Source organism: Hyperolius riggenbachi, chromosome 2 (assembly GCF_040937935.1).
Source record: "Hyperolius riggenbachi isolate aHypRig1 chromosome 2, aHypRig1.pri, whole genome shotgun sequence".
Taxonomy (NCBI): domain Eukaryota; kingdom Metazoa; phylum Chordata; class Amphibia; order Anura; family Hyperoliidae; genus Hyperolius; species Hyperolius riggenbachi.
In genome coordinates this window covers 496499369-496515131 of record NC_090647.1, presented here as the reverse complement: position 1 = coordinate 496515131, position 15763 = coordinate 496499369, and the positions used below count along the sequence as shown (strand labels likewise).

Here is a 15763-nt window from a genome sequence, read left to right as displayed (position 1 = left end):
AGGTGATAGGCAGTGAAATACCTCAAACTCTCACAACTGCTTGCTGGTGCCTGGTAACTGCTTGCTGAGTACACAGCTCAACTGTCCATGGAAAAGAGGCCTTATAAAAACTATACTGTGTTTCCCCCCCCCCCAAAAAAGAAATAAGACAGTGTTTTATATACAAAAGTTGTGCTAGGGCTTATTTTCAGGGGATGTCTTATATTTCTATGAACACACTCTGTGCTGTGTGGGGAAGGCATATATTTCAAGCATGCTCAAAATTCCTGCTAGGGCTTACTATCAGGGCCCATTTCCACTAGCGCAGAAACCAGGCCGAATCTGCAGTTTCCCTACAGGCAAATTGCTCGGGGAAACTCTGCCATAGGAAATAATGGCTCCACCGGCCAAATCGCTTGCCCTAGCGATTCAGCCAACATTGCCATCAGTTTCTGTGCGGGAGGCAGCGAATCCCATAGCCATGCATGGCACGGCCTCCAAGATTCGTCTGCGTACTCACAGACCTAAAAGTGCCACTGGGCGTCTCGCAGCTGAGCATGGTGGCTAGTGGAAACTGGCCCTCCGGGGATGTCTTAATTTCAGGGAAGGAGGGTAGTAGATCCTAGGGAGGACATATAGTGGAATAGTCTTTGGCTATGTCTACATTGTCATGTTTTTGTTGCAGGTCTGTTTTTCAGGTTATTCACCGAGGGGCAGGAGAGGGTTCACATTGCACATTATGCATGCAGTGTAACATATGCAATCAAGCCTACAATGTATTTACTGCAACTGTTTAAGGGAACCTAAACTGAGAAGGATATGGATTTCTCCTTATAAACAATACCAGTCGGGCAGATCGCTCAGAAACAGCCGTATCAGGCTGCCGACAGTGCGTACACACGCCGGATTGTCGTTGGAACACCCACCCAGCGGGAGGCGACGACAGACCCGTAGTTGCCTCCAGTCTGGCCCTTAAGGCTTGTTTAGTTTATAGGGAATTAGAATATTAATCTTGTCAGATCTGATAATGTCAGAAACACCTGATCTGTAACACCTGATCTGTGGCATGCTTGTTCAGGATCTATGGCTAAGTATTAGAGGCTGAGGATCAGCAGGATGGCCAGGTAACTGGTAATGCTTAAAAGGAAATATAACAACCTCCATATTCCGCTTACTACAGTTTTCCTTTAGAGCAGAATTACCCAACCCTATCCTCAAGGCCCACCGACAAAACATGTTTTGCAGAAAACCAAACCTACACAGCTGAACAGGGCTGGTTCAACGGACCCTGAGGCCCTGGAGCAACCCCCCCCCTCCCCATTACCCCTCTGAAAGTATAGTAGCAGTCATAATCACCTTATGTCCATCGGGTGAGCGGGCAGCAGCACTCAGAGACACTGTCTCCCTCCCACTCTATGACCCGGCGCGTCATGTGTAAACACACGCCGGGTCATAGAGTCAGAGGGAGACAGAGTGTCTCCGAGTGCAGCTGCTGCCACCCGCTCACCCGATGGGGATAAGGTGAACATCATGGCTGCTAATATACTTGCAGCAGGGCCCCGGGGAGCAGTGTGAGCAGGAAGGGGGATTCGGGGGGGGGGGGGGGGGTGAGAAAATATTGCAGGGTCGGCGCTGCTGGAGCCCAGAGGTCGGGGCCCCAGGGCAAATGCCCCTTTTGCCTCTATGGTAGCACCGGCCCTGCAGCTGAGGTAGAGTCTGGGTCAGCAAGTTATGCAGCAGATCTAGGACTAACTACCAGATCTAGGACTAACTACCAGATCTAGGACTAACTACCAGATCTAGGACTAGCAGGCCAGCACCTGCGGAACTCACCAACCCGGAAGAGGCTGTAGGGGCCGGGGGGGGGGGGCATTTAGGCGAGACAGGAAGGGGACAGATGAGAATAGGGGCAGCCAGGGGCGTTGCTAGCCCCAAAGATCAGTGACTCATGCCCCTGATCTATTTTGGGGTGTCCCGGCTATCTTCCAGGCAGAGTAGAGCCACCACAGCACCCAGCATGGCATCACACAGTACCCAGTATGCCCCATAGAGGCACCATAACAATTGGGGGTATGCTGGGTGCAATGGTGCTTCTATGTGGGCATATTGGGTGCTGAGATGCCATGCTAGATGTGTGATGCCTTTATTGGGGCATGCAGAGAGCTGTGGTTCTTTTATCGGGCATGCTGGGAGTTGTGGTGCCTCAATGGGAGGCCAGTGTGAGCAGTGGAGGGGGTCCACTTGAAGGTTAGGGAATGCTGCCTAGTTATGTTTAAAGGGAACCTAAACTGAGAAGGATAGGGATTTTTAATACCAGTTGCCCAGCAGTCTTGCTGATTCTCTTTGCCTCTAATACTTTTAGCCACAGCCCCTGAACAAGCATGCAGATCAGGTGCTCTGACCGAAGTCAGACTGGATTAGCTACATGCTTGTTTCAAGTGTGTGATTCAGCTACTACTGCAGCCAAAGAGATCAGTAGGAGAGTCAGGCAACTGTTCTAGTTTAAAAGGAAACATCCATATCCCTCTCAGTTTAGGGTCCCTTTAAGCGACACTGCCTATTTATAGGATATGCTGCATTTTTGTTTTGCATTAATGGAGATGGGAGCTTCATCCAAATTTTGCTTGGTAGGCCCATTTAGAACACTTATCTAAATTTTGCTCCACCCATGACCATGCCCACATTCTGGTGCATGGTCACACCCATCTTTTGGCTGGAGTGCCCCAGATCTCTTAGGATCCTAGGAACACCCCTGGGGTCAGCAGTGGGCAGGAGTACAGCTTCCCATGCATATCTGCTTCCCCCACGGTTTTCCAGTTGCTTTCAGCTCTGGTGTCCTATAGGGCCCATTCACACTTGAGCGTTTTGCTGGCGATTTCAGCAAACCGCTCAAATGCGAGCACTTTTGAAAGCGCTAGTGTAATAAAACCCTATGGGCCCGTTATTACTTGGGTGATTTGCGTTAATTGCCGCAAATCACCCGAAACGCAAACGCGTAGCCTGCACCAAATTCATTTTGCATTTGAGTGCTATGAAAGCACTAAACGCGATAGCGGAGAAATCTCTGCACTGTCCAGTGATCACGCCCGCAAAAAAAAAAAATCGACGACGTTTTGCCCTTTCAAGTGTGAATGGGCCCTTAGGCAATACCAGTTGCCTGTCAAAAATCGGTTTGCTGATTTCCAGTGGAATGGGCCCTTGCCAATGTATGGATTCCACTTGTATAGGCAAGCTTAGGGGGAAGTATTACTGGTGCCCAGAATCCTCCCACAGACTGGGGCAGGCGCAGTGTCTGGGGACGTGTGCCAATCCCAGCTTTAACAATGTGCCACTAAAGTGTTCTCGCTGCTTCTGACATGATTTCTCACCTATGTTTAGCAGTAAATAGCTCCTTATTCCTGTAAAGATATGAACCTATACTGACAGTGTAAACATCGTTACAAACGTCTAACTAAATTGATCCCATTGACTCAAACTAACCTAATCATACAAAAATCTGATTAGGTTAGCTGCATGCTTAACTCAGGTATGAGAGTCACACTACTGCAGCCAAATAAATCAGCAGGACTGCCAGGCAACCAGGGCTGGATTTCTTGAGAGGCCACAAAGGCCCAGGAGCCTTGGGCAGCAGCTGGCCAAGGGGTTGCTTGACATGGAAGAGGGTTTGCTGCATATGGAATAAGAGGCTGCAAATGGGATATAGAAGTAGCAAATAACATATGAAATTAGGGAGCTGCTGTCCAAGTGATCATGTAGAACTGCCTTCCTTGGTTAAATAGGGCTTGTTTCCACTATGGCGGTGCGAAATCGCCTGGATTCCACCGCTGATGAAATCGCATGCGGATGCAATTCCCCATGAGTTTGCCGCGAATTCGCATAGGTGAGGGTATATGTGATTTTAACCATGTCATTGCCTGTGTGAATTTACATTGGTACCTATGCGAATTCGCGGCAAAAACGTATGGGGAATCGCATGCGATTTCCCTATTAAATACATTGCATGCGATAGTGGAAATGAGCCCATACAGAATGGAAGAGGGGGCTGCAAAAGAATAGGAGGGAGATGTTGCACATAGAAGGGAAGCTGCAAAAATAGCTTTACAATAAACAGCGCTAACTATAAGATAAATCTACATATTTTATTTGCTCATCCATCCTGGTTATTACAACATTTAGATTCTGTTCCTAGTAAAATGTATGGTGACAAGATTGTATTTGGAAATAAAGGGGTCTTTCTGTTTTGTTTTTGCTCTCTTTGTACACCATCGATTATCACAAAATCTTAAAAATATAACAGTAATATACCCTCATGGCAGCGTTCTGGACGAGCTGAGCTCGTCCAGAGACGCTAGAGGGCACCGCTCAGGCCCCGCTGGGCCGTTTTGAATAATTTTTTTTCGTAAACACGCAGCAAGCACTTTGCTTTCTGCGCGTTCTACCGCTACCCAACGCGAAACAGGCCCCCCCCCGCAGACCCCATGCGCAGCCTGGCCAATCGCCACCAGGCTGCGCTTTGGGGTGGATCGGTCGATGACATCACTCCGTTCGGTCGAATCCCTAAAGGAAATCTCGTTCAGGACTGGATTTCCTTATGGGCGTGATCGCCGGCGGCAATCGGAAGGGTGGGAGGGAGCAGGAAGGGAAGAATCATGTAGCTAGCTACATGATAAAAAAAAAATAGGGCGAAAAAAACCCTCCCACGACCGCGGGAATCAGAATGCACAGCAGGTTAAAAAGCAAAGTTCCTAAGGTAACCATATACTTATTTTCTTTTATATTCCTTGCAACCCCGGCGTACCTACCGGGGTTGTGACCCCCTCAGCCGCAGGGGGCCCGGGGCTGCTCTGGGGCCCGCTCACTGTGCGTGGGGGGGGGGGGGGGGAGCGCTGCTCTGGACCCCCCAGCAAGGTGCTCAACTGGCCGCAGCGTCTAATAGATGCTGCGCCAGTTCATTCCCCGCTGCCCCGCTCCAGCAGCCTGCATAGTCTCCGGCAGGCAGAGCATGGCTGCGGCAAGATGGCCGCCGAAGAAGCCCTACACTGGAGACTATTTGTGTCTCTAGTACAGGGCTTCGGCAGCCATCTTGCCGTAGCCCTGCACTTTGCCTGTCAGCGCGGGAGATGTGCTGCAGGAGGACTCGGGGAGCTGCGAGCCAGATGACGGGAGAGGAGAAGACTTCTGTCAGGTAAGTGAATTGTTTTTTTTTTTCACAGGTGCATTTTTCTTTCTAGTGTCTGCTGCCCACATTGCGATTTTCTAGTGTCTGCTGCCCACATTGCGATTTTCTGGTGTCTGCTGCCCACATTGCGATTTTCTGGTGTCTGCTGCCCACATTGCGATTTTCTGGTGTCTGCTGCCCACATTGCGATTTTCTGGTGTCTGCTGCCCACATTGCGATTTTCTGGTGTCTGCTGCCCACATTGCGATTTTCTGGTGTCTGCTGCCCACATTGCGATTTTCTGGTGTCTGCTGCCCACATTACGATTTTCTGGTGTCTGCTGCCCACATTACGATTTTCTGGTGTCTGCTGCCCACATTGCGATTTTCTGGTGTCTGCTGCCCACATTACGATTTTCTGGTGTCTGCTGCCCACATTACGATTTTCAGGTGTCTGCTGCCCACATTACGATTTTCTGGTGACTGCTGCCCACATTGCGATTTTCTGGTGACTGCTGCCCACATTACGATATTCTGGTGACTGCTGCCCACATTATGATATTCTGGTGTCTGCTGCCCACATGGCGATTTTCTGGCCCACATTACGATTTTCTGGTGAACACTGCCCACGTTACGATTGTCTGGTGAATAATAATAATCCGAACATTTGTATTGCGCTTTTCTCCTGTCAGACTCAAAGCGCTCAAGAGCTGCAGCCACTGGGACGCGCTCAAGAGGCCACCCTGCAGTGTTAGGGAGTCTTGCCTTGAACTCCTTACTGAATAGGTACTTGACCTAGCCAGGATTCGAACCCTGGTCTCCCATGTCAAAGGCAGAGCCCTTAACCAGTACATTATTCAGCCATGCTGTCCACGTTACGATTGTCTGGTGAACTCTGCCCACATTACGATTGTCTGGTGAACTCTGCCCACATTACGATTGTCTGGTGAACTCTGCCCACATTACGATTGTCTGGTGAACTCTGCCCACATTACGATTGTCTGGTGAACTCTGCCCACATTACGATTGTCTGGTGAACTCTGCCCACATTACGATTGTCTGGTGAACTCTGCCCACATTACGATTGTCTGGTGAACTCTGCCCACATTACGATTGTCTGGTGAACTCTGCCCACATTACGATTGTCTGGTGAACTCTGCCCACATTACGATTGTCTGGTGAACTCTGCCCACATTACGATTGTCTGGTGAACTCTGCCCACATTACGATTGTCTGGTGAACTCTGCCCACATTACGATTGTCTGGTGAACTCTGCCCACATTACGATTGTCTGGTGAACTCTGCCCACATTACGATTTTCTGGTGAACTCTGCCCACATTACGATTTTCTGGTGAACTCTGCCCACATTACGATTTTCTGGTGAACTCTGCCCACATTACGATTTTCTGGTGAACTCTGCCCACATTACGATTTTCTGGTGAACTCTGCCCACATTACGATTTTCTGGTGAACTCTGCCCACATTACGATTTTCTGGTGAACTCTGCCCACATTACGATTTTCTAAAGGCCCACATTATGATTTTCTGGTGAACTCTGCCCACATTACGATTGTCTGGTAAAATGTTGCCCACTTTACAATTAATTTACAGTGAAACGCTGCCCCATTACAATTATTTGGCACCTATGGGGGGCCCCCCATCCAAATATTCGCAGGGGGGCCCAGTGATTTCTAGTTACGCCCCTGCCTTGCACTTTGTTTTCATTTTGCAAGTCTTGGTTTTGGTACAGCATAAACAGAATTTGTATTGCTTTCAATTCAGTTTGTTACTTAAAAGAATACACCCTAAAATCTATTCTACTACTCATCACGGTTAAAATGTTACCCCATATGTCTTGTGTAGCTATACAAAATACTTCCCCAAGTTTGATTATAAGTTTGAAAATTAATTTTTGTGTTGGATTGAGTTTGTCCCTACCCATTTCTCATGCGATGTGGGTCTAAGCTTTAAAACATCAAAATGTATTCTTCAACTCGTCCTGGATAAAATTATACCACATGTGCCTCATTTAGTAACAAACTGGTGGTGCACTCTCCACATATACACTGGATGTGTATACTCGTACTCGCCCAGTTAGGCTGAAGTAGTTAAACTAAATTTTAACTCTAAGGTTTACTTTTGTTCCCCCACGCCACGTCCAGACAATACCACACGTGACAATTCTTTTTACTTTATTTTGCAAGTGCTATACACAGGACATCAGTGGCTGCTGTGCAAAGTCCACAAACAAAAAATAAATATAAATTACACATTCATCATACACACCCCCCCATTTTATTACAGCATGTTGGTTCTCAGTTTCCAGCAGGAACACTGCACAGCCGATTCGGCCTCCTGCACGTGCTCCATAATGCTGGAAAGTCATGTCCAAGTTTAGCCAAAGAAAAAAAAAAAAACTCCTTTAAAACAGGATTAAATATTGAAATTTCCAAAACAGAAGCTCCATCCATCAGATTATGAGTGAAGCGAGGGCTGCATCTGTTCATTCCTGATGCAGCATTTCATGAAGGCACAGCAGCACAGGGGGGCGTTGCAGGGCATCTGAAATAGGAAAAGATATACAAAATTACCAACTATACTTCACACGCTTTGTTTTTGGCTCGGTTCACATCAGCTTTTAGCTGCGGATCCTGTAGTACGGTTCCAGTTTCTGTTCCTCTGAACGGACAAAAAAAAAAAAAAAAAAAAAAAAGCAGCAGGACCCAATTTTCCTGGGTTTCGCTCAGCGGAATGGAAACTGAAGGTTTTGCAGCAAAATAGGAACCGATGAAAACTTACGTTTTACAGTACCGGCTTCAAAAACTGACTGTTTTCCTGGATCCAGATGGCCGGATCCCTGCCGCCCGATCCAGGGAAACAAAAGCAAATGTGAACAGGGCCTTATGCTGGGTACACACTGATTTTCTGGCCAATTTACAATCAGATCAATTATTTCCAACATGTCCAATTTGCTTTCCAATTGATTTCCGTGCACTTTGATAAGAAAATCGGAAAATGCTCGGAAAGCAAATCGGACATGTTGGAAATAATAGATTTGACAGTAAATCGGCCAGAAAATCTCAGTGTGTACCCAGCATTACAGTATTGGAGTCTCACAATGGAAAAAACAGACAAAAAACAAAAACAGTCCATGCCAAGATAGATTTACCTGCGGCTAGATCAGGCATACTTCACCTTTGCATCTTAGCCTATAATTCTCAAACCATGAAAGCGGTAGTATGGGAACAGTGCCCAGCAGGGTTGTAATAACTAATGGGTCCCCCCACAAAAACTTTCATGGGGCCCCCGTAACCCCCCAAGCAGTATGCAAGACCGTGTCAGGCTGCACTTCAGTGCCTCACCACTGGGGATCTCAGTGCTTCTGGTGTACTCTGTGCGTCTCCCCCGCTCACTGCTGTGTATCCTCTGCCCCAGTGTAGAACTATGAGAAGCAGCAGCTTGGCTCACTTAATCAATGGCTCCAGCAGAAATCACAGACCGCTCCTCTACTTCAGTGCGCCTCTAGTGCAGGCTTCTGATGATGCGATCAGCAGAAGCCAGCACTAAAGGGTGCAGTGAAGGAAAGGTCTGTGATTGCCGCTGGAGCCATTGATTAGGTGAGCCAAACTGCCACTTATAGTTATACATGTGGGTGAAGGTGGGGGGGGGGGGGGGAGCGGAGAATAAACGGGGGCAGAGGAGGACACTGGGGGACAGAAGGGGAAAATTAGGAAGAACGTCCACAAAACGCGATTAAATACTTATTTCACTCACTATGAAGCACATCAAGCCCTGACTTTGGGGTTCTGGTATTTAAGGAGTTATTTCGCTGTTATTCTGTCTCTTACAGCTACAACACTTATGCTGGGCATACACAGTTCGACTTTGCCACTCGATCCCACGCCCGATCGTTTTCCGCGCTCTTTTCTGCAGGAGATTCTCTTATCTTCCACTCGATTCTATTATCTTTTCCCATTGTCCTCCATGCAGAATCTAGCGTAGAAATGATTGGGCGCGAGATCAGACATGTAGGAAATTATCGAGCCATCTAAATGGCTCAGAATTTAGCCGTGCATTCGCAGCATTAAGGTGTGTACACACGCACTACCGCCGGCAACGACTGGTCCGCCGGACCCTCCCGCTGGGCGGATGGTGCGAGTGTTTGCACCTTTAGACACACTGTACTTCTGGGATGAGCATTACTGTAATGTGTGGTATAATGAACTGAACTGATTAGCCAAAACAAATCCCTTTATAAACAAATTTGTCCCACCCAAGAGACAAGATTTGGGATTACCAGATCCAAGCTTCTAGTACATTTAAACAGTTACGGTAATCCATTGATTTGCTAGCTACAATGCCTTTACCAAAATGTTCACTTTATGAACTGGATGCTCCCCCTGACCAAATAAATCAAGGTCAGGGAACTCACCAGTAACCCCTTATTGTGAGCAGTTGCTGAATTCTTGTACTGTCTTGAACTGTATATATAACCATAAGGCATGCACTACATTTTGGGTTATACCAGTATGCCTCAACATTTATGTACAAATGTGTTAGAAAAAATGTTTAAAAACAGGACAAATTCTTCCATTGTCCCAGTGTTATGCAATTCCTGCATTGGCCATTAATATAACTAAAATAGAAGTGATATGGCATTTTTGCCTGTAGATACAGCCACCTATGAATCAAAATTGGATTCTCATAAAATGACACCAGCACCTCTCTAGTGCTCTCCCATTTGTGGTTAGCAGTACCATTCTGCATTACATTATAAACTAGTCTGCCTTACTCCATTTTGTCCTCAAGTTTGTGAATGGTGTGCTTGTCCAGATATCGGCAAAATAAGGAAAGCAAATTGCTTGGTAAGAAGAGTGGCTCCACCATGCACGATTTGGAGACGTGGGAGAGTTCTTTAGCGACCAGGAACACTGTATCCGTCCTGAAGAGAGGAAAAGGAATTGACACTCGGGATTAATAACATATCAAATTAAAATAAACCAGCTTGCTAGCTGTAGACATGACTGGTTTCTATAATGAATAGATGCGTACATCTAAAGCAGTTTCAGTTCCAAGGCAGAGATCAGATTCAGGGCCTACCATACAGGCCCTTCCACATTGCAATGGACTATATTACTGCAAGACTATGCAATAATATTCTCAGTGCAGCGGATTTCAACAGCAACACAGCCTGCTGTATGTTAACCAGGTAAGGTGTGTGTTTATGGGGCAGTGAGGTATACTTGTACTGAATGCCATACTTTATAGTTGCACTGCAGCATGAATGTGCTATAAAAGATTGGATCTGATCACCACTGAACTATTCAAACAGTTTTAATGATAGACCTTCAATTCCAGTTAGAAAACATTAACCACTTAACCCAGTGATCTGCAAACTCGGCTCTCCAGCTGTTAAGGAGCTACAAGTCCCACAATGCATTGCAGGAGTCTGACAGCCACGGTCATGACTCAAGGAACTGCATGTCCCACAATGCATTTGCCTTTAACAGCTGAGAGCCAAGTTTGCAGATCACAGACTTAACCTAATTGGGGCATTATATCTATGCCCCACAGGACTTCATCTAAAGCCCCAGTGTCGTAGATACTATTCTGATGTGCATGCGTACCCCCCACCAGCACTTTGATTGGCTTTGGGAACATATGTTCCCACTCTGTGCTCTAGAGGCAGAATTATAAATGACCTCTGCCAGAAACCGCAGAGATCATTAAAATAAAAAACAGAAGTGCTAGTAACATGGTTAGTTGAAGTAGCATTCCAACAAAAAAAAATGGTCAAGGAGAGGAGAAACTGGGGAGTAGCTAATCGCAACAGCAGGTATATAAATGGAAAAAAAAAAATATGGTTTGACAAATCTTTTGAAAACTGCTTAACATTGGCTGCAAAAACACCTGAGAATTGCACAATACCATTTTTCAAAGTCCCCAATGCACGGCTCCATTGGCGTATCGGAGGACAGTAGGCTCTCCCCATGGCTCAATAATGCATACAACAGAGAGATTCCAAACTAGAAAAGGGGAGGAGAAAAAATAGGTTATAAAGTCCAACAGGTTCACTCAAATTGTATTCATAAGGCATAATGGGTGTCAAACGATATGATGACAGTTATTCATATATAAAATGAGCGGCAAGCAGCAACTTAAAGTGAAAGAATTCAATGCTGCTGCACCAGGTTAGGAAAAAAAAGCAAAAAGGAAAAAATAATTTAAATGCAAAATATAAAACAAGATAGTAGACCATCAAATAAAAACCAATTAGAAATACTGGTAGGTGTTAAAGGGAACCTGTAGTGTGAGGGATATGGAGATGGACAGATTTCATTTTAAATACACCTTGCTGTCCTGTTGATCCAGTGCCTCTGTTACTTGCAACCATAGACCCTTATCCACTGCCGCTACAGACTACATGCACACACCATACAATTTTAAATAGCTTTTCAATTCAAGAATTGCAACCAATTTTTCTGACAGTTTGGTGTTCATTGGTAAGCTTTTTAAAAATGTTGCACACATTGAATTTTTAAAAGCACTTAAAGAGGAACTGTAACATAAAAAGATCCCCTGGGGGGTACTCACCTCGGGTGGGGGAAGCCTCCGGATCCTAATGAGGCTTCCCACGCCGTCCTCCATCCGTCAGGGGTCTCGCTGCAGCCCTCCGTGGAGTCCGGGCAGCGGTGACGTCATTATTTACCTTCCTGGCTCCTGCGCAGGCGCTCTGACGGCTGTCGGCTCCGAACTACACGGAAATACCCGATCGCCGTCGGGTCCGCTCTACTGCGCAGGCGCAAGTTTCCTGCGCCTGCGCAGTAGAGCGGACCCGAATGAGATCGGGTATTTCCGTGTAGTTCGGAATGGAAAGCCGCCACAGCGCCCCCGCTGGAGCCAGCAAAGGTAAATATTGAAATGACAGTCGGCACAGTCGCCGGCTGTTCGGAGGGCTGCGGAGAGACCCCCGTGGGACAGAGGACGGCGTGGGAAGCCTCATTAGGATCCGGAGGCTTCCCCCACCCGAGGTGAGTACCCCCCAGGGGATCTTTTTAATGTTACAGAGTCTCTTTAAAGTGGACCCAAATTAAAAAATACAAGATTTCAGAAATAAAATCTATTTTCTAAATTATAATAATAAATAGCAGCCTTTCTTCAGCTGCATGATGACAAATATAAAATATTTAACATTTATTGGAGAAACCCCTCCCTTCCTTTCAAATTGCCGGGACAGAATCCGGCAAACTGGTGGAGTAGCAATGGAGGAATTGCTAATGGCAATAACCCTAGTTATGAAAAGAGAAGGGTGAAAAGCATGCACTGAAATGCTCATAGGTTTGAAGGGGTGTTTATCTTTGTATGTGTTAGAGTGGTGCAACTAAATATCTTTAATAAATACAAAAATAAAAAAAAAAAAGTTTGGTTTGGGTCAGCTTTAACGCAGAATAACTCACTGCAATGAAAAACCAATGCCCTATTCACAGTGCACACGTTGCGTTGGTGACTAACGCTGCACGTTAAGTGAAAGTACTGCATGCAGTGAGTTATAGACGTTATTAGCTGCGTTGGACTGTTTGCACATGCTCAGTAATGACTTGGAAACATACTTTTCATTTGCCTGTATGCTCTACTGTATGCAACCATAACGGGGCATTAAGCTGCGCTGCAACTTTTTTGGGGCATTGCGTTGTAATTTGTGTTGCGACTTCAACATCCTACTGTGAAAGAGGCCTTAGACAAGCATTTCACTCTGTAAAGAGTGTAATCTGCCTTCAAGTGGACCATCGGAAAGAGGAGGGGGGGGGGGGGGGGGGGGGGAAGACCTCTGCCTATTTTTATGCAAATATTTTGTTCACTTTTGCCATCTATGCATTACAACAACTCCCGGTAGTCCCACCCCCTGTTGGTGTAGAGAGGTGGCAGACAAAAGCCTGCCACTGAGTACCAGGAAAAGAGGGTGATAACATTTCAACCAGATGCTTTCTCTGGTTGGTAGAGGTTGCTGTGCTGCAAATAGTCGACCTCTTTATTTCAGAGGCACCATCACTCTAGAGCAGAGAGTTCTCAAACCCTGTCCTCAAGGCGCACAAATAGTATATGTTTTGCATGAGTCCACAAGCATTATCAGGTGGTGTCACAGGAGCCCTAGTGGCTGACCGCACTTAGCCTTCTAAACGGTGCCAGCGCACAGATCGTGCGAACTCTGGTCGCAGTCAATGCGCAGGAACCGTTAAGAATTAGCCGCAGACAACTCAGAAGGGAGCCTGTGAGACACGGGTGATTACAACTTCACCCACTGGTTCAGAGTAAACTGCCACCACCGCGGTTACCATGGGACCGTGGAGCCCACTAACTGACTGACTAGTCCTGCGAATAAAACGGTTAAACACACGGTATTCTGTCTAGCCAACAAACAAACAGTAGCGTATCTTCAGAGACCCGGGATCAGTTCTGTGTGTGCTGATAAGCAGGGTAGCGGACAGTGAATGACTTGGAGAAAGTAGTTTATTCACACAATATAAATAATTAATATATACAGACAATTATTAAAATCAACAATTATTAAAACAGTAATAGCCAGTTTAAAAAATAAAAGGGAGAAAAATACTTAGTTCCTGGAAAGATGTCCTTTTTGTGGGAAAAACAGAGTTCTGGGTTTCAATCAAAGTTCAGAGTTCAGACCAGGTGGATGCCAGCATATCCTCAAGCTGGCACCGATGAGTTCAAGATGTTTTCAGGGTGGAGGACACTGAGTTTGGGTCCTCTGCCATTCTTATGCCCCTGATTCAGTAGGAGGGAGTGAGGGCGGGGAGCCACACACCCCCTTAGAAGATGAGATGAGCCCTCCCCTTGTCCTGGGGACTAGAAATCATATCTACCCATATATGGGCTCTATCTCACAGAACCGTACAGGTCAGGGCAGATTAACATTTTCAGGTCTGTCTCGATTTACCCAGCGCCCTGATACCAGACATGAGGGGTGGGACCCCTGTGGTATCATCAGGGCACTTTCAAACTGCCTAACTGGCAGTCCTTACCTCAGAATGTTCTGAAACTTCCTCAGAACCAGCACCGGGGCTCATGCTACACTTCCCCCACGTTTGGCGAAGCTGCCATCTCAGGAACCCCAGAAATATGACAAATCTGGGAAGTTATGGATATGCTATGAGACTCAGGTTATTCCCAGGCAAAGGCTCTTTGAAGTTTGGGGCAGCCAACTAGGTGTCACCTCCCCTGCTGGGAGGGAGCCAGCGGGTCTGGTTTTCCCCCCAACTAGATTGCTTCTGCCATGGTGCTTGTCACCTTCTACCTGATGGATGGGCCATCAGCACAGCTTGAAGCCAGGGACTCTCCAGGGCAGATTAGGCTCAGGCTCATTAGCATATCAAAAGAGCCATCCAGCATTTAGGCTGGTGCTCTCTCTCTGCTGAGAACAGACTGCAGACCTCCTACACAATCAACCCAGATTCTATCGATCTGAAGCGCAATCGATGCAGGGAATCGAGTGCGATCGCTTTTTCTTCACGGGCAGTTACAGGACGCGCCTGCGGCCCCGCAACCGTCCGTGACAGGTGGGAAGATGGGATGGGCCTTGAGAACAGGGTTGGGGGAACTCTGCTCTAGAGCTCTGAAGTGTTGAACAGCTGGAGGAAGCAGAAGTGGGGTAAATAGTCAGCTTGCGTTTTTTGGTACCTGCAAATGTGGAGTAATTAGAATAATATCACTACTGTATAGCCTAACTAAACCCAAACTGTAAGTTAAATCTTAATGGCAATATTATTGATGCATTCATTTAACAGCATATATAAAAACTAAAGAATTTGTCAAGAATCCAACCCATTTGCCAGCGCAGTTTAGGTAGTCTACAGTACTCCGTATATTTGGCTTGATGGTGGGTCAATCTGGAGAGCAGAAATCATACATCTAGCATTTCAAGTAGGAAGAATAGAGGCTAGACTACGTTTCCTACCACTGCAGTAGGAAAACTGGCTATAGCTGGTGGCTAAAGCCATAGCACAGAAATGTACACCTTTGTTTTAGCGTCACAGGTCACTGCCCACTTCATCAATATATCAGTTTTATGCACAAGAGATGGATTGGAGCTTGCATCAGGCACTATACCAGTACGGCCTGCTGCAGAACCATAATTCACAGGAAATGTGAAGTTTCAAGACCTCACTTTTTGGATAGGAAGCCAGCCAGTGCAGGGATCCTGAATCTGTTTGGATAAGCATTCACATACAGACAAGCACATCTATAGAAAATTTTTAAAGGGAACCTAAACTGAGAAGGACGTGGATTTTTCCTTTTAAAATACCAGTATCCTGACTCTCCTGCTGATCCTGTTTGTCTAATACTTTTAGCCACAGCCCCTCAACAAGCATGCAGATCAGGTGCGCTGACTGAAGTCAGACTGGTATGGTTTAAAGGGAAACGTCCATTTCCCTCTCAGTTTAGGTTCTCTTTAAATGTTAGAGGAACTGTCACGAAAAGCTTAACATTTAAACACATGCAAATAAGTAGTATGTTTCTTCCTGAGCAAAATGAGCTGTCACAGTTGCTGTCACTTTCAGTAGGTAGTAGAAATCTGACATTACCAACAGATTTTAGGCTAGTCCATCT

General features: G+C 46.3%; 1 protein-coding gene across 1 annotated transcript in view; it reads right to left on the bottom strand.

Moving 5' to 3' along the window:
- Window positions 1–7356: 7356 nt before the first annotated feature.
- The window catches only part of PATL2 (PAT1 homolog 2), a 56601-nt gene continuing 48194 nt past the window's right edge, over window positions 7357–15763 (bottom strand). The window contains exons 17-19 of the mRNA XM_068266057.1: window positions 11066–11163; window positions 9930–10079; window positions 7357–7699 (exon numbers count right to left, since the gene is read on the bottom strand). Coding sequence (XP_068122158.1) covers window positions 7660–7699; window positions 9930–10079; window positions 11066–11163 — 288 coding nt within the window. The 3' untranslated portion in view covers window positions 7357–7659. The remainder of the gene's footprint in view (window positions 7700–9929; window positions 10080–11065; window positions 11164–15763) is intronic.